This window comes from Columba livia, chromosome 2 (assembly GCF_036013475.1).
Source record: "Columba livia isolate bColLiv1 breed racing homer chromosome 2, bColLiv1.pat.W.v2, whole genome shotgun sequence".
NCBI lineage: Eukaryota > Metazoa > Chordata > Aves > Columbiformes > Columbidae > Columba > Columba livia.
In genome coordinates, this window is record NC_088603.1 from 86272667 (window position 1) to 86298196 (window position 25530).

Below are 25530 nucleotides of genomic sequence, written 5' to 3' on the forward strand. Positions count from 1 at the left end.
TATTGCCATTTCTTAAGGGTGACTGGTACCATGATTCAAATTTTCCAGCATTTTCCTGGAAATTGTATCATTATCTCATTTCCAATGAATGGCTATAAAGCCTTTTCTGTTCTTAGTTCTAAGAGTCAGACGGTTGCATTGACAGAAGTTCTGTTCCTTAGCACAAAATCCACCAAGTTTTGGTTTTCTGTTCTGGCATGCCAAAGAAGAAAATAGTTGGAAGGAATTTTAGATGATGTACCAAATAGATCTGCTGCACTTGCTAACATATTCATAATGGTCGTCTTGTTCTCTGAGACTTTTGCTATTCAGGTTTTGCTGGTTTTATACACACCATTTTTCCCTCTGGAATCAGTCTCCAAGAATCAACATGCTGATGTTTCAGAATCAGCAGCTGACCCCAAAGGTTTGCTTTACCTGTCTTGCCATCTAGGATTTTGTAATGATTTTGTAATTCCTTATCCATGAAAAATTTTCTGCAGAATAAATAATTCAACACAGTCATTTGCCCCTCTCAGTTTCAGTTCATAAACCAGAAGTCTTCTGTTGCAGTCTTTCATTTAATCTTTTTCAGTTAAAGTTCTGATTTAAGTTTTCAACTGGAATTGTTAAAGAAAAAAAAAAAGCTGATGTCCTGAAATTTAGTGCATTAAATGCATGTATGATAACAGGCAGACCACAGTCAAACTGTTCTCTAGTCTGCTATAACCTAACTGGCACCCTAAGTAATTTTCTGTATACAGCTCTGCAAATCTCCTTTTGTCCATATCAGTAGAGAATGATCTTTCTAGTAAGATTAAATGGAAAATATTTTCATTGCTTTATTACTGTTCTCATGTTTTTTGTTTTTGGTTTTTATTTTCACACATCTCTGCTGTTAAAAAGGATATATCAGTATCCATATATTGAATCCAAATAAGCAAATCACGCTCCATTTCTTTGGGATACCAGAAAAATTAAATATCTGAGTGTTAGAATAGATATTTACAGGGCTGTAGTAAGAAAGTCCTTGATTTTTTATCACATCTGTGAAATAGATTGATGCAGGAGGATATAACAACTGGGACGCAAATTCACTCTCAATTTATTAGTTTAAACACAGTTTCATTATGAGGTTGACAACAATAATGGATACATGGAAAAATATGGGAAAAATACCATTGTATTTCATTCTTCCATGTGAAGTATAATGACACATTGCATGAACAATGACACATCTGTATGATTGTCTTAAAGCAACTGACAGGGAGGAACTGGAATGCATTTTGCCTCTGAAAAGACAAGTGGAGAATGTGACTGTACACTTGGCCCTCTGAAAAAACATAAGAATCCCACAGTAAATTTAAGACAGGTCTGAGATTAGTCACATCCTAGAAAATACTGCATGCTAATGTTTTCTTTGCAATCTGTTCATCCAAAAGTTCTCTCCTTCATACAGAGCAAATGCTTAGCTTTTTAGGAAGTGCTATACACTGTGGTTTTAATTAAGCATTTAATTCTTTGGTCCCACCACTAAACATTCCCTATAACAGACAATTGTGAAGTGGGAATTTTTTGTGTGTGTTTTTGAATTAGTACTTGCAGAATTCTTGCAGCTTTATAGAGATTTATTAGGAATATGGGATAATATTGATTTATTTGAAATTAATTTCTCCAAATCCTTGACACATCAAGCAATTTAGAAATAGATTAGAAAAAGAAATTTTGTATACATGTTGAAAGTGCTTGCCTAAAATCCTTATGATCAGTGACAAACTGTCTTAAGTTACCAGTGCGTTAGCAGTGTGTTGCAGAACACACTGGTAACATTGCAGTAAACTGTATTTTAGAACAATGTTGCTACTTAGCAGTCCAAACAGTATAATTTAGAAGTACCAATTGATAACGTAGCTGTTTCAAACAACATTTCCTAATGTGCGAAATTTGCTCTGTCCATGTTGTCTTAAATCTTGCCAGCCTGTTTTGTTTCATAAAAGTTGTTATCATACAATTTGAACCTTGAAAATGAAAACTATACTCCAGCCAAATAATTATTGGACAGTCAGTTGCAGGTTAGCCCTTGTTTCCAGTTTAAAGCAGAGACGGTAAGTAGCGTGAACATAGCTTTAAAAATTTCATTGATGTTCCCAGAGTATGCTTTCCTGATTTTTGTTAGGAGTCTCTCAAATGAGAAACTTGAGCTTGTTGACCATTGATGAAAATTTCAAGACTCATACTTGATGCAGTGGAGTCTGTAACTCGCGACCGCAATCAGAACAGTTCAACTCAACAGCAAGCAAGCTACTTACATCTGTGATCCCCTTGCCCACTGAGCTCTTACCACACAGAACAGTTGGAGGGAACTGTTTACATTACATTTATCTATAAGGCTCCTTGGGGAGCAAAACATCCTGAAGGCAGTGAGGTTTGGGTCTGGCAGGGCTCCCTTGAGATGCCTGAACGCTGCGAGTGCTGTTAGCTTCCACACTACTACTACACGCTGGGAGCAAAGCACCAGGAGCAGCTCCTCCAAAGCCTTGCTTCTTGTCCATGTCTAGAAAAATACACATTCTTCCCCTAGATGCAAAGCATTTAAGGTGAGAGGTGGGGCTCCAAAAGTAAAAAAAGGACAGAAAAATTCCCAGTGGTTGTACACCAGAAGTACACATCTGGCATTTGGAACCTCATCCTTTGCTTTGATTAGTTTTATTTTGATCTCAGCTCCTGATCAAATCCTTTATGTAATATTGTAGTGAAAAGAAATCAAGTTTCATACCAGGAATGTGGTGCTTTTGTTTATTTTTTTTTCCCTCTTTTTTCCTGCAGAATGCTACTGAAAAACCGTAATGTAAAGCAACGTTGCTGTCAGCATTCACCACACCTCTTGAATTGAGTCACAAAATTAATTATTCACATTTTAAAGGCTTTTCTCTCTACAGAAATCAGTAGCCAAGAGGTGTGTGTGTTTGGGTGAAGCACTGGTCAGGCTGATTCAAACTGCACTGTCAGATCCTGGGATCTGGAGAGCTTTCTGAGGTTTCAAGTAAATCCCCTGCATAACCAGAAAAAAAAAAAAAAAAGTAGTATCTGAAACAAGAGAGCGCTTTCCACCAAAGTGCTGAGCTCTCACTCACTGTAGGGTGGAGTTATTAGAGGATTTTAATGTTACCAGCTTCACAGATGATCTCTTGAGCCTAAGATCCCCGAGAAAAACGAGCATGCCTCTCATGTCTATGGGAAAGATCCATCCTTTGCTGCTTCAGAAGCGGCTCAGGCACACAGCTGAAATTTCTAATAGGCAGCATCTGCCGAGGATTTTCGCCCGCTTTCTTCCCCGCCCTCCCCAATTACTGGGTTTAAGGGAAACTTCGCGCTGCCCCGCCCGCTACCGGGGGGCCCCCGAGGACGGCGAGGCTGGTCGGTGCGGGGCGCTCCCTCCCTCCTGGTGCAGATTCCCCGGGGAGGGCCCGGGCCCGGCAGCTCCTCCCGTGCTCTCCTACCCCTTGGTGCCTGGTCAATAAACAAGAGGCGACCGGCTGCAGTGCGGGTGATGTTTTCCCGTTCCGCTTTTTTCAGGCGAGGATGGGGCTGAGGCGAGCGCCGGTCGCGCCCTGTGGCGGCAGCAGGGAAAGCCGGGGGTGGTGTCAGTGGGCGCGGTGTTTTCTCGTGCGGACACCCATTGCTTTTCTATGAGAAAAGTTACCCAATTAAAGCCTCTTCCGTGACTTCAACTGCTCTTTTCTAATGTATGCAGAATAAAACTTTTGGTGGCGGGGGGTATTTGTTTATCTAAACTCGGGCTGATATATGGCTGGTTTGAGGGTTGGCATGCGAAGGCATTTCGGAGGAGAGACCCCGCAGCAGTTCACCCGACAGCCGGGTGCCGCCTTCAGCTGTGGCGGGGAGTTTTGACGCCGCTCAGCCTGAGCCGACGGCCCCTTTTCTCTCAAAGGCTAGAAATGCTTTAGCAGATTAGCGAGTCCCTTAATCCCGGGGGCCGGCCTGGTTTAAGGTCAAAGAGTGGGCTGCGTGCGGCTGGGGGGTCCTCCGGCGAGCGAGCCCCCTCGCCCGGCCCCACGCAGGGCCAGGGGAGCCGGGCGCCCCCCGCCGCCTCCCCCGCTGACGCCTCTGCCTTTCCTTCCCGCAGCAGGGCCCGGGGAGCCGCGGCGCCCACCCGGGCGGCCCGGAGCCGCCGCCGCCGCCCGCCGCCCCGCAGCCGCGGGAGCCCTTCGCGCCCAGCCACGGCAGCGCCTTCCACCTGCCCGAGCCCCAGCACGCCGCCGCGCTCTACTACGCCAGCTCCACGCTGCCGGCGCAGCGGGTGAGCTCCCCGCTGCCCGCCCAGCCCGGCGGCTCCCCCACCAAGCTGCCGCGGGCCGGCTCCGCCGCCGAGGGCGCCGCCTACGCCACCGCGCAGCGCCTCTCCTCCCCGAAGCAGTCCCCCAGCCGCCTGGCCAAGTCCTACAGCACCAGCTCGCCCATCAACATCGTCGTCTCCTCGGCGGGACTGTCGCCGTCCCCTATCAGAGTGACCTCCCCGCCCACCGTCCAGTCTAACATTTCCTCCTCTCCTATCCACCAGTTAAGCTCCACCATCGGCACTTACGCCACCCTGTCGCCTACCAAGCGGCTGGTTCACGCTGCCGATCAGTACAGCAAGCACTCCCAGGAGCTGTACGCCACCGCCACCCTGCAGAGACCCGGCTCCCTCGCAGGTAAATCGCGGCCAACAGCGTCTCGGGTCCGCGGCTGAGGGGCGGGGGAGGAGGGGTGTGCGGTGCCGCCGCGCCCGCGGAGGGTGGGTTGACGTGGGGCGAGGGAGAGAGGCCCTCGGGCGGCAGCGTCCCGCCGAGCCGCCGCGTCTCCCGGGCCGGTGTGGGGTGACACGGCTGCCGGCCGAGGGAGAGGAAGGGGTGGGGTGGGTTTGACAGAAACCCAGTTTCGGGGAATTGTGGCTTTCGTTCCGGCAGCGGCAGGTGGGGAGAGGCAGCCCGGCTGCCTGCTGCTTTAAGAAAGTGCCTCCCTCCTGGCTCATCCCCGTCCTCCCGCTGCTGGGCAGGTGTGCTTGGTGTCGGGAGGGTGCGGGGCTGCCTGTGCTGGGTGCTGAGCTCCTTGCTCTTACCCGCGGTTTGGGTGGGGAGTATGTTACTATGGTGAATCCCTTCTCTACCGCGATCAAAAACTGCGAGCCTTTAGCAGAGAGTCAGTCTTCCGTGGATTTACAGGAGGGTCTGGGGTATTTGACAAGTTTGGGGTTACTTAGCAGGAACTATGGGTGTATCAAGTTGGTCCAAGTAATAGGTAGCGGTTATTTGGCTCTGAGTGCTCTTTAGGGAGCAGGCTGTTACAGCTCATTTAACGTCTCTGTAACCACAGACTTTGAACAGATCCTAGAAGTGAGACACTGGTGTGCTGTTCACTAAACCATCTCTCTGCTAAACTGAGCATCCTTCAGGGGTGTTTTTTTTGTGTTCTCAAAATTTCCAGTTTCATTGCTATAGTAACAGCTGCTATGCTCATATGTTCTCTTGTGTGACATAAATAGATTTGAAGATTAATAGGATACATAGGCTTGGCTGTGTTTATCAGGCAGGTACACAAGTTTCTGATTGGAGTTAAAAATCTCAACCCCCTTTCTCCTCTCACACATCTCCCCTCCCCCACTCCAGCAGTTGCTGGCACCCTATATAATTACAGTATGTCTAAATATACAGATGAAATTAACTGGTAAGAAAACATAGCATTAATGTATCTCCTTGTAAGAACTTTTTTTATTTTCCTATTTAAAGGGTGGGGATTTGAAAACTTTTGTTTGTTTGTTTACATCATGTGATTTTTGAAGTTCAGAATGTATAAAAAGATAGCATCACCAGATGATGCCAGAATCGAGATCTTAGGGCACTTACATCAATCCCGTTGTCAAATATTCAATCTAAAATTACAAAGTGTTTTATTTAGCGATTATATTAGCATAATTTCACCCCACTGTGGTCCAACATATGGTTGGCCACAGGTATTAAATAGTGCATTTATAAAGCAGAAATGTAGGAATTATTATTTTAGGGAGTTTTGCAACTTCATGCTATAGCAAGAGTTGTTTGAGCCTAAATAGGCATGGAGGGAACTGTCAGCATCAAAGGAATAGAGGATAATTCAATTTAAAATATATATACCTGTGGATATGAACTACCAGCATTTTCTCTAATTTTTCATTACCTTTGTTCTAGTATAGAAGCCTTTGTGGAAGTTTCTAACAGGCACAGTCTATATTTCTCTTCATGTACTTTTAACATTGGACATAGTTTTTAGCATTGCAGCATTAAACCCCTGATGGCTGTTTAATCAGAGCTTGTTCTGGAGGCCCATCATAATGGCTCTGAAGTGCTACAGTGTTCAGGAAGCTGTTCATCCTACGCTAGACCCAAGTTGCAGCATGGATTTGAACTTTCTTGGGCTTTTTGGCCAATAGTGATTGTACAAGCACTCCTAATGGGGTTTTCTATTTTGATTTGAATAAAAGAAATTGGCATTCCTTTTCTTGGATCGTTTTTAAATAAAAGCTTTTGATAAGGCTTCCCCATCTCGTATAACACAGGTACTTCCCTCCCTGCCTCTTTTTAGGACCCACTGTGAGGAGTGGCTTGTCACTGATTTAAGGCTTGGGTGAAAGAAAAGCTTATAGATACATGTATTTAGGAAATGACTGGTGTGTTTTTGTGTGGGGTTTAATGGAGAGTGATTGATCGTTTGAACTTGTGCTTACATTTATAAAAATTGGTAAAACAACACTTTGTTAAAGTGTTGTACCAATCATAACAAACATAACAAGTTTCTGAGTTACTGTTTCATAGGGATTTGCTTTTAAGTGTTTGAAAAATCTCAGTGCCTTCCGTTATAAAAAATGGAGAATCCTGTAACTAAAATAAGTATTAGTTGGCAGACATGCAGAGATAATATTGCTACTAAAAAAAACAACCATAAAACATCAAAGTGGATGCAACAATGTGTTAGTAAATACTTCTTTTTTTCCACAGTGGTGACATGCCTTTCAAGTAGTCCTTGAAAGGAGCTCTATCACATGACCCATTCATTTGCAAAAGTTTCCTCTTGTGTGCTCCAGCCCCTTTTATTTTCCATTACCATTCTGTAGCACCTTCCTCACAGCCTCCTCACTATCCCGGAGTTACACATTTGCTATCAGTGTTAAGTGCCCGACTAATCTCCTAGACTTTCACTGGATTCACTACAGTCAATGGACTACACAGAGGCTTAAAATTAACATATTCTTTAGAGTTAGCCAGGATCAGATGTTAGGAATACCTCTAAGGTAATCTTCCTTTTTTCCCTATGGGCATTTTTGCTCAGAATAGGTTTGGTATTTGAGCTGTAAGTATATTCAGTTGTATTATTTCAGGAGTTTTCCAGTCATTGTGTTAGAAATCAAACCCATTGAGAAGAAAATCAAGCAACTGTATGTTGAAAAGCTAATATTCAGTAAATGAGACTTTTTTGCTTGTTGTGCACTACATCCAAAGACTATTTGGTTGGTTTGGGTTTTTTTGTATGTGTTTTTGTTTGTTGGTTTGGTTTCTTGGTTGCTTGTTTGGTGTTGTTGTTTGGTTGGTTTTTGTTGGTTTGGTTTGGTGTTTTTCTCTTCAAAAGAGGAGAAGGAGAGGTGGAGAATAGTTGTCACATTGCACTGATTGGTGGTTAACCTACTGTGATTAATGTAAAGTTTCATTGGGATGTATGTGTCATCACAGGGATGATGTTACTCAAAGTGATCTCTGGGAAGAAAAAGTAATTATCTTTAGTAATTGCTGGGGATAAAAATAATGCATTTGTTTTTGTTTTGTTTTGGTTTTTTTTTGTGATACTAGAAATTTGTACTAGTTCATGAATACTGCTATTAGGAGCTGCCTAGTTCATGAATACTGCTGGGTCTTAGTATGCTAAACAAACCAAATGGTATCAGTACCAGGGTTTAAAAGAGAAGACCTTCAGATATGATCAGGTTTGTGATTGTTTTTAAATTGTAATGGGAAATGTTCAGTACAAACACAGATTGCCCAAAACTGAATCTGTGTAAGACTTAATAGAAGAGAAGGCATATTTATATTAATTTCTTGCAAACTCGATTATGAAACAACTTGAACTTCTAAAATCAGCAATTCTTAGACTGCATCATGAATTTAAAATAAGCTGTGCAACAGCATGCAATGACTCAGTTTTAACCGAGTAACCTTAGAAACATCTAAAGAAATTGGTTTTAGTCTAGTTATACTTGAACTGTTATCGTTGTCAAGCATGTGCGTGTATGGGTATGTGTGTATATAGTGGTTCTTGTGAGCGTAGACTTGCCATGTTTATTCCTAGTATATCTGCTTCATTGCCATGATCTGCCATCACAATTTTGAAAGTAGTTTCCTGATCTGCGCTGCTGTTCAAGCTGATCTGTTCAAGCAGTGATCTGAATCTATAAACCATGGTTTGTAAATACCTTCTTGCAGCCACCGCACCTGGACTGAGCTGCGGAATGCTGCTGGGAGCCAAACTCACCAGAGCAGCCCATTTTGCCTGAAAGGAGGAGTGTGTAGGACAGCAGGCAGCAGAAACATGGGAAAACACTTTCAGGAGGCAGGTCAGCGCAAAGATGCCCACTCTTCATGGTCCTCTGAAGCATCTCCTTCTGGCCAGAATCAGATAGACGGTACTAAGGGAGTAGTGTGATTGCTTAGGAGCAAAGGGAGAAGAGGTGGTGAAAGGGTGTTGTGGAAGGAGTTTGTGCCTCGGGTTACGTGACAGGGAAGCAGCCCTTGTGTTACAGAGCCACTCCTGCCTCTTCATCCAGGCTTTGGGAAGACTAGGGACGCATAAGACAGTGGCAGGTAATTTTATGCCTTGCTTTATTACAAAAAACTAAAAAGAAAATAAATATGTTTGAAGACTACATCATGTTCAGCCAGCTGTACTAAAAGGTTAGGTTTAAGAAATGAGTGTTGGTGTGAATCACTTTGTATAATGCTAGCTGGAAAGAGTATTATGCAGCTATTCTTCATGTAGTGGTGACATCTTCCACTGAAACAAGAGCTGCAGCATCCCTCAGCCCTGGTGCTGCTGCTGCTGAAAACTTTTGTGCTCAGTCTCATGTTTGCAAACAGAACCTTCTTTCAGGTCACTGTAAAATCATAAAGTAAAAGAATTGGTCATTTCTCATGTAGGACTGTTTGTATGCATGTGTAGTATTAATACTAAAATAACACCGGTTTATAAAAATGTGGTGTGTGTTAATATGTACAATATGCTTTCCACTCTTTTATCAAGCAAAAAGTTCTAAGTGTACCAGGATCTTAACTGGTTCCTTCTGCTCCTTCCTCTGTCTTGTCTCGCTCTTCTGCCTGTTTGCTGGGGGCTTTCCTTTGCCCATTCTCTTTCTGTATGCTTTTCACTACATATGATATGTTGAACCCTGGTTTCCTGTTGAGATTTATGGCAGGACTGCTATTTGATGGTGAGTGTTGACATGTTTTAGTATTTTGATGTGCAATTATATAGGCAGAGAACAGATCAGCTTATGCAACTGTGTGTGAGGTAACCGATATACATTACCACTAGCATGAGTTTAGATTTCCTTTCAGTTGCATGAAAATATTGGATCATCTGTACATCACTGGTTCATTGCCATCTTTAAAACAATGTTATCTGGTTAAGTGTTACAATACTCCAGTAAATCACGTTGTACTATGTATTTGTGCTAGAATGGCTGCATTACTGCTTGTGAGCATGCATGTGCTCATCCCCTTTTTTCATACCTGTGCATGAGGGAGAAATAAATTTTAGCAGAGTTACATTGTATTAAAATCAATGTTAGTGCTAACCTGAGTTAAAATTAGCTCTGAGTGATTTAAACTGTACGCAACTATTCTTTTTAGACTGCATCAAACACAAGTTCCTACCAACATTTGCAAATGCAGGCAATATTTCACCATATGCAACATCATTCAGCTTCTAAGCCGGGCATTATAGATAAGGAAGGTACAAGTTAAGTGTTACCCCACAGCCAAACTCGACCTACCTCACCCCATAATTAAAAGTTCTTTAGGCCTTAAAATCCTCACCTGAGACATAGGGCTGAGCTAATAAAACAGTCTAGGTGTGAAGTGCAGTTGTACTTATTTGGACAAGTAAGGAAGGAAAATCTTTGGATTTTTTTGGCTTTAAGGTAAGCTGTGAGATGTGGACTATCAATATGATTGATCAGAACAGAAAGGGCACTCGGTTGTTTCTCTTAACTTTTATTTTGTTGTATTTTTTACAGAATCCTGTATTTCTTCTATATGGAGAACAAAATTGCTCTGTTAATTTTAACAAAAATATTTTTGTAGTTTTTTTGTTTGTTTTTTCTACATTTTTGCTTGTTTGTTTTGGCTAGAAAATTCCTTTATCTGCTGTCAGAACCTTTAGATGTGAAAACACTGTTAGTGCCCTTTTGTTTTGGGAGAGACATTGCAGTCCTAGGATTATTTTTCTTTTTCTCCTTCTACCCTTGTTTGTTTCGAGACACTTTCTTCTTTGAGGTATCCACTAATATTTCAGATATTAATCGGTGACTTATAATTTGCTGTCTTTCTGCTACTAAGTTATTTGTTTCTGCATTTTAGCCTGAAGGTTACAAGTGCTGGTGTTGGTCTTCGAACCAATACAAATACACAACTCCATGTTCACTACGCTTTTCTTTGCCACTAGTTCTACTGCCACCTATTCTTTCAGTGATACTTTTGTTATTAATTGTTAAAACTGACATATTTACAATGGTGCTCAATTCCAACTTGTACAAGGTATCCAAAATGGCTGGCCTATAGCGATAAAGCAGAAGAAGTAAGACGGTTCCTTGAAGTATTGTATTATTACCATTAATTTTGTTCCTGCCTCTTTCAAATCTAGCTTACATGAAATTACTTTGCTTGTAGGAGAGGGATAATTGATGGGGAGCCAAATACAGAGGCCCCGTGTACATGGATATGTCTTTGAGCAAATGAACTTGAGCTTTGACCTCCTGTGTAAGCAAACGCTACAAATATGTCTAAACTTGTATCCTGGTTTTGAACTGACCATCACTTTTCTCTTTGCTTCCTGCTCTTGATATCGGAAATCATTTGACTGATCTTCCCAGTGGTCTTTCAGACGGATGAGAAATCAAATAGTGTTGCAAAGTAACAAGCCCTTAGGCGAAGAAAAGCAGTTGGCAGTATCACTGAAAATAGCTTTAACTGGTATGAAGCTGCAAGTAGGTTGACTGTGGGGAAACTGAGTGGCAGGGGCTGGTTCTGGGCTTTTAGGTGAGTGTAACATGGAAGAGGCTTCTGATCAGCAGTGAAGCCTGTGCTGGTCCTTGTAACCATACAACCTGGCATGCAGGTTCTGGTCTCTGGTCCTGAACTTGAGAAGTGTGGTTAGAAGGCCAGGATTCAAAGGCAAGCCACTGTAAGGAATTTCTTAAGCATCAGAGCAGACTTTAAAAAATCTTATATACATGCTGAAAAGAAGTATGGAAAGGAGTTGAAGTTGAAATTGGCAAAAAGCTAGCAGACAAGAGCTGGTTATCTGTAGCAGAAAAATGCATAATCCAAGGATGTGGAAAACTTCTGTTGATTTTTCTTACCTATTGAAATCTCATAAAATATATGAAGTCAAAGAGCAGCGTTTTGGAAACCTGACTTTTTGGAACTTTTGTTTAGAGCAATGAAAATACATTAGCCACTGTTGGCACTAGGTAGCCTTTTCTTAATTATGTTCCTGTGTATGATTTTTGGTATGTGAGTTTATAGGAAGTGCTTGGGGCTGTATGGGCTATGATATGTCCAGGCTTTTGGGTCTTAAGGGCATGTTGGAGAGGCTGAGTCTTGTCTGTCCTTGCTATAACCCTTTGGCCCTTAGGTCTGAATGGTGTCTTCACTTGTCTGTTGTCCTCTTCATCTGCCGGGAACATGATTCTGTGCCCCCACAAAGGTCTTTGGCCTTGGACTCAATTGTTCAGAGCAGAAGAGAGTGCCATTGGGGTAGGGAGTGTTAGGCAAGGGGAAGGTCTCCTTCAACTTGTATTTCTGATACTCGGGCTTTTGTGGCATCAGTGGAAATATTTGCTTGTGCTGTAGAATCTAAATTGGTGTGTGACTGTATATTGCATGTACAGGCTGAGAGAGTTGGGATTGTTCAGCCTGGAGAAGGGAAGGCTCCAGGGAGACTTTATTACAGCCTTTCGGTACTTAAAAGGGGCCTACAAGAAAGATGGGGACAGACTTTTTAGCAGGGCCTGTTATGACAGACAAGGGATAATGGTTTTAAACTAAAGAAGGAGAGATTCAAGCTAGACATGAGGAAGAAATTTTTTTACAATGAAGGTGGTGAAACCCCGGCCCAGGTTGTCCAGAGAGGTGGTAGATGCCCCATCCCTGGAGACATTCCAGGCCAGGCTGGACGGGGCTCTGAGCAACCTGATCTAGTTGAAGATGTCCCTGCTCATTGCAGGAGGTTGGACTAAATGACCTTTGAACATCCCTTCCAACCCAAACTATTCTATGATTCTGTGATTCTACACTGAGCAAAGAGGGTACATGTGGAAGCTGTAGTTTCCTCCAGGTCTGAAATCCTATTGTGAGGTCTTATGCAGTAGCTTGAAAGTGTTTGTCATGGAAGTCTGAACAAATAGTGACAAAAATCCTTAGTCACTTCTGCTCCCCAGGTATTTAAAAGAAGTGATAACATGCCTTTCATTTTTACTGTGGTGGAAAACTTCATCCTTTCCAGTTGCTGTGGCACACAGACCATTTGCAGTAAGCAAATCAGCTGAGATCTAGAAATTCAGTACAGAGCTAGTCAGTAATCTAGGCATTCATTTGTTGGGATATTTAGAAGTTTTTTGGTTATTGTGTGCACACCAGCTTTAAAGCAGTGCAGGTGCCTTCTGATCAAAAGTAAAGTGATGAACTATGGCAGGAAGAAGGTCAGAATCTGTGGAGTTGAGGAAGGCTCCCTTTATCCAAGGCCAAAACTTGGGTGGGGAGGTGCCCATGGCTGCCCATGCTGAGATGCAAAGTGCTCGCTGGTGAAATACATTAGCCACCAGCGGTGGCTGCGAGAAGCTACACTGGACCAAATTCTCTCTATGACCAATTATTGGAGATAAATGAGGCAATTTTACTGTAATCGTAGGGTCAAACTTGAAGATCACCTAGATATGGACCTAGAACAGACAGAATACTTTTTGGTTTTAATAAAAGTGTTATTATGGAGGGCAGAGAGATATTGTCTAATGATAATGAATTCATGGAACTGTATATTATCATAAGTGGGTAGAAGCAAAAGTCAGAATTTAATATGCTAAAATGAGAAGGACCAAGTGATGACTAATCTTACAATTATAAGGCATGGCATATGAAGCTGCCAGTTGGATGACATAGATTTTTAATAAGTACATCAAGTTGCAACTCAGTGTAAGTAGAAAAGTGCCATATTAGTTTGGATACAAGTGGTCTTAAATCTTAGGCAACCCTCACTTTCCTGAGGAAATTTTTGCATAATCTTTTCTGTATTTCTCTCTTTTTCTGTCTATATCTTGCCTTATGGTCCCTTACCCTCCCCCCTCCAACCCAGGTGTGAACCATCCCTTTTATCAGATAGCCCACTGTGCTGCTCTCAGGCAGTAAAACATTTTGATTGCAGGACTAAAGCTGTCCCTGGGTTGAAGGAGTGTTGCCTGGGACAAAGACAAGGGTGGAGAAGGAGCTGTGGCCCTCTGATACTGGTGCAGACTTTCTGCGACTGGAGAGCAAAAGGACTCCTCTCCATGAGGTCCTTTCCCATCCCCACCATCCCGGAACATCCCAGTTCAGCAGAGAAGTGGTCATGTTTACATTTACTGACCAAAAGGTGCCATAAGCTCTTCAAAAGCTTTGTATCAAAGTCCTAGGAGTGTGATCTGTAACGGAGGGAGAGCTGGACTCTTTCAGATATTTTAGGGAGGGGAGAGGGAAAGAAGGTGGAGGGAGAAAAGGCAAAAGCCCATTGTATTTTTGAGGTCAATATGCCCTGAAGAAAGGGAGGACTGAGTAAAAGAAAAATTGCAGACCCGCTAATCGCAGTGCTTCATTGGACTTTACAACAAAAGTTGACATAAAGTATAATGCAAGACGTGAAGGTGGTAAATGGTTAATGGGATAATTTGCAACATAAGTTCACCAAAACCAGATTGTGCCGCAATAACCTGCTTACTGACCTTTTTTTAGATTATATGTGGTGTCCTTCTGTTTCCTGTCAGAGCCCTGGGCACATGCTTTCTGTAGTACCACTTGGAAAATGTTTAGTTAACCTGGAGAAGATGGATATTCTTGCAAGAGTGTAGTTGGACAAGGACCTGGGCAAAGGAGCATTGTCAGTTTGTCATTTTGAAAATCAAATTAATGGAAATGAAGGATGTTACTAATAAAGTCCCAGAAGGAGAACTCTTTTGGCCACTTGAAAAATACTTTTTCATCTTATTATCTCGACACAACCCCCTGAAATATGCCAAGGAAACTGATAGGGGAATATTAAGAGGCATTTTCTGAAGAAAGATAAATCCTGTGTAGAGAGTGTTTCGCAGATCAATGTGAAAGAATAGAATTGGAGCCAAGCTAATAGTGCACCTAATAGCTAGTTACAAATTAGGGGTCTTTGGCTGAAAACAAGAGTAGGAAAAGACCTGGCTGACCTGCTTGACTACAATACATCTCAGGAACGCAATAAAATCCTAATAGAATACTTCATGGCCTTATCACACAACAAGCAAAAATGAGAGTGTTATGAATGGTTATGATTTCATCTGGGGAACTGTATACAACTGTGACCCTGTGTGGGCAGTGGAGACTGTTTCCAGCCCTTTTCTCTTCTGAACTGATCTGCCTGGATGATCAAGAAATTCAGCTGTCTCTTGTTTGCAGACCTTACTTAGTGTGTTTCCTTCTTAGTGGAGGAAGGACTGCTGGCTTATGTAGCTGCTGTTAGTAAATGGAGGTTATACATCATGAATGCTGAATCCTGGTAAGAGGGAGTAATTTGATGAAGGTTTTTCTAGCCTTTTTTCAGAGACAGCTTTTAGGAAGTAGCAGAATAGTAGCGTCTGAGCGAGGAGGGAGTGAGGGCAAAAGGTATTACCAAGCAAATGGCTTGATTTCACCAACAGGCTTTGCTTTTATGGCTTTGGCTAACCAGCCATGATGCTTTTGGCTTATATGGAGGATCTTTGTGGCAACTAAAACTCTTCAGTTTTCTCTCGAAGAATTACAACTGGTAGCCATGTTGAAGATAAACGGACTCTTGAGCCATGATTGCACTTCCTCTGTTCTTTGACCAACCTTCAAAGTTTTCAAGGCTTATGCATCAAAGTTTTGCATTTCTTTCAGGCTGAAGTTGGAGTTCTTGTCTAGCCCGTGTCATTCTTGTTTGTGTTGTACCTTGAGCTGCTTTTGGCAAGAATCTGAAACTAATGCTGAACGTAACTGAGCAGTCTCCTCCAAAGTGATCCAGTTTGTATCCTGCCCTGCTTAAGATCCTATGTTGAGAGTCTGAGAATTTGAGGATTAACTGCCTTAGCCAAGAATTGTTTTTTCTCAGAAGTTTATCAAGATTGTGATGGATTGCATGTCACTGCTTTTCTCAGTCTGCAGTAGGTTTCAGGCCACTTTTGTAAAATCAGGCAAAACTTGATGCAAATGTCTTCAGTTGGCCCCTCAGTTCAGGAAGGACAGGGAACTGCTTGAGAGAGTCCAGTGCGGAGTCACGAAGATGATTAAGGGAGTGAAACATCTCCCTTATGAGGAAATGCTGAGGGTCTTTTTATCTTGAAGAAGAGGAGACTGAGGGGCGACCTCATTAATGTTTATATATATGTGAAGAGTGAGTGTCATGAGGATGGAACCAGGCTCTTCTCTGTGACAACAAATGATAAGACAAGGGGCAATGGGTATAAGCTGGAACACAGGAGGTTCCATTTAAATTTGAGAAGACACTTCTTCTCAGTGATGGTGACAGAGCACTGGAACAGGCTGCCCAGGGTGGTTGTGGAGTCTTCTTCTCTGGAGACATTCAAAACCTGCCTGGACACCTTCCTGTGTAACCTCATCTAGGTGCTCCTGCTCTGGCAGGGGGATTGGACTAGATGATCTTTTGAGGTCCCTCCCAACTGCTAACATTCTGTGATGCTGTGATTTAGCTGGACATATGATTGTGGAAGTGCTGTTTTCACAGGTGAGGCATTCATTTGACATGCAAATGATGTTGATTTACATTTATGAATAACCAGGAACTAGCTGTGGGACAGTTCAGAATTCCTCAAGTGTTTGTTATATTTGGACTAACGTGCTTCTCATCCTTCTAATTTTAAATCACTGTTTAAAGCCCTTCTCAAAGCTGAACCCTTCCAGTGGTGTATTGCAAACTACTGTGAACACATTTCTTACATTTCTTATCTTAGGTCCGCTTTCCTATCACCAGTGACCTTCTGTCACCATTTGTCTCTCGCAGCATTTGCCATGGCCATTTCTTTTTAGTATGGACACTCTGATTGAGTGACAGGACTCTTTCAGCTTATGGTCCTTTCCTTGCTGTGCTTTTCAGGGATAATCTGAATTTGTGAGATTAATGGCACATTGCAAAGTCAGTCGTGCTGGGTTTGTGTTGTGTGTTCTGTTGGGGTTGGTTGGTTGGTTTGTTTCTTTCTGGTAGGCTTTTTGGTGTCATTTTTTTTTTCTTTAAATAAGTTCATGGGGAAAAAAGCTGTAGCCATCAATTTCCTTTTCTGCTTGCTGCTTATTATGGGATGATTTATGTAAGATATTTTTCTGAGTTTTTGGAGAATAAATACTAAATGCTTACTATTATGTCATTGCTATATTAGGAAGCATAATGAATTAAAAGAGGAAACTTTGTTTTATGGGATACAATCTGCACAATGACTACTTCAGCATGAACTTTGCTTAAGTCTTAAAGTTCTTCATGATCTTGGTGTTAGCAGTATTCCTGTCTTTGTACATTCAGTATTTCTTGTATTTATTTTATTTAGAACAAACCTGTTAGAATTGCTCTAGATGATAATGATTTTAATAATAGGAGATTATTTTCAGTGTCTTAGCAGAGGTCTTGGTGTATGCATGATGGGAACAACCTAAAACCTGCTTGAATAAAACCATGGCAATCCGTTGAACAAAAAGCCCTAATTGTAAAAGTGGATAATTGCTGGTCTAAACTTTTTTACAGACATAACTAAATTCTTTAGTTCAATTGCATTTGTATTGATTATGTATACATTTATAAAAGCTCCATGTTTTCACTCTTATATTTTAAATGTAATAATTCTCAAATGGATAATGAAAACTTTTTGAGTAACATAGTATGTTACAGAATATCCAAAGAGATCTTCCCTTTCTTGAATGTGGAATTGAAAGGAAGACAAAGATAATAAACCCCCTTTTTTTCCCCTGGATTGTCTCAGGTCCTGGTGAATCTAGAAACCAGGGATTGCAAGATAATGCTCACTGAGGAGGAGAAAGCGTTTAATATTCTATCAAAGATGACGTTACATAAAAGAACAAATGCTATCTGATGCTTTTCTCCATTCTTTCAGTGAAAAGCAAGTTTGAGTACTAAGTGTTACAGATAAAATCTCCAAAAGTTAATATTGTTCACACATCTAATAATATGCAATCCCATTGTAAAAGGTATTACAAAAGATAAGTTGCAGACACTCTTCTGTGAGCAATCCCCAGATGAGGAATCTTGGATTTCAACTGCGTGTGTCAGAGACTGGAACACAGATTTGCAAAAGGAGCGTGCACAATATTAATCATAAATTAATACTTTTTAAAACATACACACATGGTTTGGATTCCTTTGAAGCATCTATTTGCATTTGCCCTGTTAGCAGGAAAACCACCTGTTGGAACTGTGAACTCCCAGGGATGGCAGTACAATTAGATCAAAAATTCAAGTTGCCCAGTAAAAGCTGGTTGAGGGATACTGTAGCAGGACAGACTTGACACTTACTACTCAAGTGAGTTTTGTGTTTCTGCTGTTACTCTTTTCACATTGTTACAAAACAAATGTTTTCCCTTTTGGAACCACTGTTCCGCAAAGAATGTTCTTCATGCTTTTTCTGTGCCACCATTGAGACTTTCACTTTTAGTTGGATTTGAGCTCCAGATATTTTTTATGTTCCCTGTGCAGGGAAGATTTGGTAGGGAAAGTCTTTCCTCTTTGCCCTGCAACAGAGCTGATGTGAGAACTGGCTCCGTTTAAGGTTGACTGAGCTGATGCTTGGTTTCGGGGGAAGGGTTGTGACTTGCTGGGTTTTTTAGATACTCTGCTTTTCCATGGTGTTAAACATTATCAGAAAGTGAAGTTTTCAGTGGCAGGCATCAGCAAAATAGTGCCTGACTTGCACTGTTGGAGGCAAACCACTTGGGCTGCTGGAAGCGGTCTCCAGCCCTACAAGTATCTCTGGAGTTTCGGATATTTGGTCTACACTGTTTCTTAGCAGACAGGAGTGGGGTCCCTGCCTGCGCCTTTGTATAGGGTTGTTCCTGGGGAAGGACGACCTAGCTTTGGGGAATTAAACATATGCTGTTCTTCTTTTTGGTTTGCAGTCCTTGTCAGAGAAGTGTTAGCTGTAGGTTTTTGCAAAATATGCCATAGAGGTTTTATTTGTTTGTTTGTTTGTTTATGTTTGGTTTGTTTTGTTTTCTGGATAGTTACTTCTGGGGCATGTCTCACCAGATGCATTAGTATTTCTGTTCCTTTACTCACTGAGTTGAATGTATTGCCACAGTACCTGCTTTAGCATAAAGCCCATGTTACAACAGAAGCTTTTACAGTTCAAAGTTTGAAAAAAAAAAAACTTTTATCTTTGCGAAGATAGAGATGTTTAGCAGAATTTCAAAGGAGATCTCTTCTGCTACAAAGGGTTGATACTATTTTCAATTGTTGTGAAGCCACGTTGAACTATCCAAACAGCAGATGCATGAACACTTGGCATTGTTGCTTAGTAACATCATCCTATTGCTGAGGCAGTCAGCCCTCAGTCAAAGTGGTTAGTGAGCAGGAAAGTTAGAAACGGTGGTTCGTATTGCTGGATAGCACTACCTGTTCCCATTTGTGCATAGTTTTCTCTCCCCTTTTTTGTAAAATTGTCAGGGTTGAGGGGAAGGGAAGAGGCAGAGGTTAAGAGAAGGGGGAAGGGAGAAGAAAAAAAAAAAAGAGAGCCAAGGTGATCATTCAGTTGATATTTAAAAAAAAAAATTATCGTTTTCTGCCTTGCTGAAGGCAAGTTGTTGTTGCTGTGTGGTAGTGATTGGTTTAGGGGAATTTTTGCTTTTCATTCTTTCTTCAGTGACAGTTCCCTAGATCAGAAATGAAATGGGAATTATCTCCCTGAACTTGTCTGTCACATTTAATCTGCTGTTTCTTCCTGGCTATCTTTGCCTCTTATCTCTTTGCTCCCAGTCACACTTCTCTTCTTCCACTAACCATTTATTTTGGATAAAATGTTTTAAGTGGGCAAGTGCTTTTCAACAGAATGAGGACAGCAGCAGAAAAAACAAAATGCTTGTGAAGAAACACAAATGTATACTGTGGGTTTGCTTTCTTTTTTTCCTAGATTTGTGGAGTTAAAATAACCAATACAGTACTTTGCAGTAAAGACACATGATTGCATGATTAAAAAGTAAACATAGGGAAAAAAAAGCTTTGTTTTCCTTTTAAATATACTTAAGAATTTAATTAATTTCAATATTTGTGTAAAAACTAGTTAAAGTGGGATAAAATTTATCCTGAAGCTTCTTATAAGACATAGTGAACATTATCAGATGATTTTTAAAATTTATTTGAGGCTTGCTTATTACACTTAAAAAAGTGTAATACTTTTAATTTATTATTTATTTGTACCTGCTGCCCCCCCCCCTTTATTTTTAGCACTGATGTGAAAAGTGCTAACCCTGGGTCAGAGCCTGGTTTTGCAGTGTCCCTTAAGCAGCCAAAGACAATCTGTTTTGTGGAGACTTTCCTAAGATACTTAATCTGGTTACCGGACAAATTATGTCTGGGAAAGTCCGCAGTGTGAACCGTGCTGCTGAATGTGACAATATCCTGACAGTGAAGCTGCTAATAGGTTTGACAGTGCAAAGATAGTTTGCAAGAAACACTCCAGACCACACATCATATTACGGTTTAATCTTTTAAGCAGAAAACCTGAGGAAAAGCGGTCTTGAGATAATAACAAATCAGGCAAATATGTGTTTGGAGTTTTGGGGGCTTGTATGCTGAAGCACATATTTGTCTTGTGGTGATCTCCTGTAGTGTGGACCAGGGGTGGCAAAGTAGCACATCCATGTTATTTCTGGATGTGTGGAGTTTGATGTGAGTTGAAAGGCATCGTGTAATCAGTCAGTTCAGTGATGGTATTATTTCCTCCTTTATTTGTACAAATAATCCCAAATCACAGACAGAATAGGGTAGTGAGAATGGAAAAAGAGTATAAAAGCAAAAATTACTTTGATTCTGAACTTCCATTAGTTAATCTTTAACTTCAGTATTTGGGGAAAGAGAAACTTGGGACCTAAATTGATACATTTTGTGTGTGTAAAATCTAAACAGGTGAGAAACCTGTATTAAAGAAAAATCTTATTCACTCCAGATTGTGTTTTGGTTCTGGTTAAAGCAGATCGTTGGTATGCTAAGGGCACAAGCTGACGTACCCAAGGTGTGCATTAGCGGGTGCTGCCATATGGCCTGTCATGTCTTAGTAGTTAATTTAACCATCTGCCATGTCTTGATGATTTGTATTCACTTCTAGTAGTTGGGTTAGGTATGTTTTCTCTTTGTTACCATAGTTTTTATCACGCAGCACTGGCATATTCCTATTATTTGAGGTTTTTTATTAGTTTTATTTATAGCAACATTTGTTGTAGATCATACTGTCCTTTAACAGTGTTGTGAGAAGACGCATGTATTCAGTCAAGCACTTTGGATATATTTCTGCATACATTTCTGGCAAAAAAGGTCAATGTCAAAACTCTAGCTATGAATGTTTAACTTATCTCTCCTCCGCCTCCCCCCGTTCACATCTAATTTTGCACTTGGCTTCACATCAGCTTCTTTCCTATGTAAAGTAAACCAGGTTAGTGTCTGTAAAATAGATTTCATTACATATGAGTTTAGAGTAAAAATCCTATTGTTCATATCCTCCTTCTTACATGTTGCTTTTTCCAGAATTACGGTGAAGCTGTGAACTGATGTGTGTATATATATATATATTTATTATTTTTTTTTCTATAAGGACAGTAGCATTTCAGAACAAGCATCTAGGAGAAACTAATGTCAAAAAAGGATTTTCAGCCCTGATGTACCATTTAAACCAAAAAGATTTTCAGTCCTCTGAAAAGCATGTGACCTACCAAAGCTATAGAACTGCTGTGATTCTTTGAGTTTCTGTGCCTGCAGACTTATCTCGCTGATGGGTTTAATGTGATTTTACCGTTGTGTGGGGTTGTTTTGTTGTTTGTTTGGGGGTTTTTGTGTGTGTGTTGTTTGGTTTTGTTTTTAGCTTGTAATCTAGGAAAAACTCAGTGCAAATTACGTTAGTAAAGTCATTATATTTGAAATTAGAAATCTCTACAGCCAGTTGTGGATGGTCAATCCTCTTTGTTAAAAAATCAAATCTCCTGAGTGCAATGTGTCGTAGTGTGTTCAGAGTCAGAGCTTGATTTCTAGAGCCTAGAATAGCCAGAAATATCGTGTGTGTTAAAGTGTGAGGGGCTGCAACCAAGTTAAGTTAAATGGTGTAAACACATTACTGATAAGTGGTAATATAATGGTTGTTGAGCTTCATCCTCAGCTCATATCTCCTTAATGATGTTCCTGCATCACAGACATAAGGCAATTGCTTAGCAGGACTCTTGATGAATTTATTTGGTGATGGAGAATTTTTAAATGAGGGTTGAATGGCTTATCTATTCAAATCTGGATGTTTTTCTTCATGTTGAGGTGATCACTTGTGTATTTCATGTTTTCAATGGGCTCTTAAATCCTGGAGAGGAGGGCAGTACTGTCAGCTCTCACTAGTGGAGATGTTTAGAGATTACCATGAATTTGTAAGGCTCCTTCTCATGGCTGCAGCAAGGCAGGGTGACTGGTTGTAAAGGCTTTTCACAAGAGGCACAAATAAAAATTGTTCAGATTTTATTAAGACTTATGCAAATTCATTCATTTGAATAGTTTTAATGTCTTTAGTTTCTTGAAATGAAAAATGCTGCCAATATAGTGGTTTACTTTATTGACCTAAACTGTCAGATTAGCAGAATCATTCAAATGTGTCTGTTGTATTTATTTCTTTGACAGGCTGCACAAGCTCTGAAGGGCAATTAGGGACTATTTTGTGCATTTCACTCTCATTATACTTCTCTGATGCCAGCATTTTTCTTCCTGGGGAAAGTGAGACTTTGTCAAAAAATAACATTTCCCTGTGAAACAACTGTTTCCCTGTACTACTGAGGAACATAATCATTTGGAAACTTTCAGCTAGTAGTTTTGTTGTTATTTGTTTGTTCGTGTGTGTGTGTAAAGGGTGGATATTGTCTTTTTGATCATATGGGTAGCACTGCACTCGTCCTGGGTTTTTTCTAGTATTCCTCTTGAATGTGGGATAAGAGCAAAGACTATAGGATTGTGGTATCTCCATCTGGTAAAACTTCTGGCCACTTCTAGCTTATTATCATTAGTGCCCTTGTCTGATTCACCTGGCTGGGGGCTCACAAGATATCCCTGCTGGAGCCTGACCACAGTCTACTTGTACAAGCTCTACAGAGCTGCAGAAGAAGGAGCATTCTACTTCCTATCAGGTTTCAGTCTTGGAGACTTCAGAAGACAGATAAGACTCTCTTTGCTGTGTTCTTATAGTTAGCTTCTGATTAAAAAAATAAATGCACCCTATTTTGATTTTGTTTTTTTCTTGTCTGCTTCACTTTTGATGCCCCTCGCAGCTATTTTAGAGCTATTTAGTCTTTTCCGTACTTTCTGCTGTGATGCATCTCCAGCATCGCAATCAAATAATTTCTGTCTTTTGTGAAACTAAAGATTGGACTGTTTGAGGGATTAATTATCAAGTGGTTTCTTCAACCTCTGAATAATGGTTTAGCTGCTTTTTTTTTTTTTTTTTCAAATTTAGAAGGGAAGAAAAAACCCACACCTTCACAACCATGGTCATAAGTTGTATGTCTACTCTGATGCTAAATATGTCATCTATGATTAATGGCTTGCCAAGGCTTGCCAAGCTGTAAATTCAATAATGAGTTGTCTTTGAGCTTGTACGTAGACCTGTCTTTGAATGGGCTTGATGCCTTGTACTTCTGCAAGGGAAGAGTAGCATGGCTGATAGAGGTGGATTTGCCAGGGAAGGGGGATGAGTCCATTTACAGAATATGTAGGAGAGTTGTGTGTGGCCTTGATGCAAATCACTGCTTGCATTTCAAGTGCAATTTGGGGTGAACTGTGCCTTCAAGATGCCTCCGGGTGTAAGGAAACCACTTCTGAGGGTGATGAGCCTCCTTGAATGCGAGAGTACTAATGGGCCTTGGTAACCCCATGCTTTATTGCTTCCTGGTAGTATATTGATTGTTGCTTTTCCATTCTGACCTTGTTGCTTTTCTGACCTCTGTGAGCTTTAGACTGCATTAATGGAGGGTTTTTTTTAAGCAGATGATACAGATGAGCTTGTAGCTTCAGGTGGTAAAGGATGTAGCTGTTTGCTGCTATCCTGAGAATCAGGCAGGAGGATAGTTATTCCTGTTTTTCAGTGCCATGGGTTCTTTGAGTTCATGCTCTTTGTTTTGATCGATTATCTGCACTGTCTTTCCAGTGTCAGCTGAAGTAGCAGAAAAACATGGTGTGTATAGGGCAGTGTGTATAGATGAGGTAGGAAGCAATTGTCTGAAATCCATCCCATTTCCCCCACTTTTTTTTTAGTGATATAAAAATCTACAAGTCTTTAGTTGATACCAGTTGTAATTGTGTATTATTTTTTCTGATAGTTATCTGTGTGAGCTTTACTGGATATGATACAGCACTAGTAACAGAAGTGGCTGTTGGTATAATAGCTATTGGTTAGTTGATTTTAATATTTAAATATAACATGCAATAAATAAATAAACACCTGTTGCACCTAAGTTGAGACTTGAATAAATTAATGCAAGTAAGAATTTTAAAAGTGATGGAAAAGATATTTTATTGAAAACAGGTCTTGCTCTTCCAGTTTTTGAAATACCAACTTAATAAAAACATAAAAAATTATGGTGGTGCTCCATGTTTTTTTTTAATTCTTCTGATTTTTTTTTTAAAACTAGGTGTAGGAACTTTAAAAGGTGCTAGTAATTTGTGTCTAAGTATTAATAATATCTGATAATTTAAAAATGGTGTAGCAAAAATGCATATTGAGGTCTGTAGAAAAGTATTGCTTGAAATAAAGGTGTTTGAGACAGGCTTTAAAAAGAACATTCATGTTAATTGCTGAGATTTGAGAGTGCTTTTGTTTTAAAAATGAACATATTTTAATTACCTGTTGATTTTTTAATTTTTTTTTTTCTTGAAATGTTAGAGGAATATTGGCAGTTACTCCCTGATAGAGTTCTAGCTCTCAAATCTTTTTTTGGGGTGTTTGCCCATAATCTTGTTATTCAGGTGGCTTCAAGTTATTTCTATGTTGCCACTTAGGTGGTTTTGGGCAAGTTACATTCATTTTCTTTTATTGTTTGTCACATCTTCTTTGTCTCATTTGCTTGAACTGTAGTGTGTTTTGGTCAAGAACTCTCTCTGGTTATATATATGTTTACTGCTTACTACGGTAGTGTTGCAGTCTTAATTACATGTGCAGCATGTAAATAAACCTCTGTTTAATACGAGCGTAATGAAGTAATAGTAAACTCTGTTCTGTATTAGACTAGTATTAGCACTTGTAGATTCAGAACTATCAGTAGAATGTAAAGGAGGCTGAATTAAGCCCCTCTCACCTGAAGAATGACTTAACTGTTTGAGAACATGTTAATATTTGGGTTATACTACCTCTAAATTAAATGGGAAAAATCTTTCAATTCACTGGAAGCAGGATTAATAAGAAAATCGATTGTTCCAAACAGCATTGTTAATTTATAAATGAACAAAAGAATTATAATAGTACTTATAGAAGGGGGTGTAATTCTTTATCCTGGAGCAAGTCTGGTTTGTTGATGCACTGTTGAAACTCTGAAATGTCGCCCTCAATTTTTCCTATATTTTTTTTTTCTTTGAATACAGATTGAACCAAGTACACAGTGAAACTTGAATATAATCATAACAGGCTGTACTTTAGGCTGCTCTGGAGGATACTAGACTTTGGAGGAGCTGGTCAACTGTTCTGAAAATCAGTCTCAAAGATGCAGGGTTAAAGAGCATTTTGAAAATGCAGACCACAAGGAATTTAATTCTGTAATATCA

At 40.6% G+C, this 25530-nt stretch overlaps 1 protein-coding gene and 1 long non-coding RNA gene across 17 annotated transcripts in view; one reads left to right on the forward strand and one right to left on the reverse strand.

Moving 5' to 3' along the window:
- Positions 1 to 25530, forward strand: part of CTNND2 (catenin delta 2) — a 660748-nt gene that overhangs the window by 363354 nt on the left and 271864 nt on the right. For 11 of the 16 annotated variants that reach the window (XM_065052649.1, XM_065052643.1, XM_065052652.1 and 8 more), the window contains one exon: positions 4127 to 4694. In XM_065052649.1, the coding sequence (XP_064908721.1) occupies positions 4127 to 4694 (568 nt within the window). The remainder of the gene's footprint in view (positions 1 to 4126; positions 4695 to 25530) is intronic. The other 5 variants (XM_065052654.1, XM_065052655.1, XM_065052658.1 and 2 more) reach the window with 1 other exon arrangement.
- On the reverse strand, positions 1062 to 5093 carry LOC135578563 (uncharacterized). Its single transcript, XR_010470346.1, has 2 exons — positions 4603 to 5093; positions 1062 to 3666 (listed from the first exon to the last, which is right to left on the reverse strand). It is a non-coding gene; the product is annotated as an uncharacterized LOC135578563 (long non-coding RNA).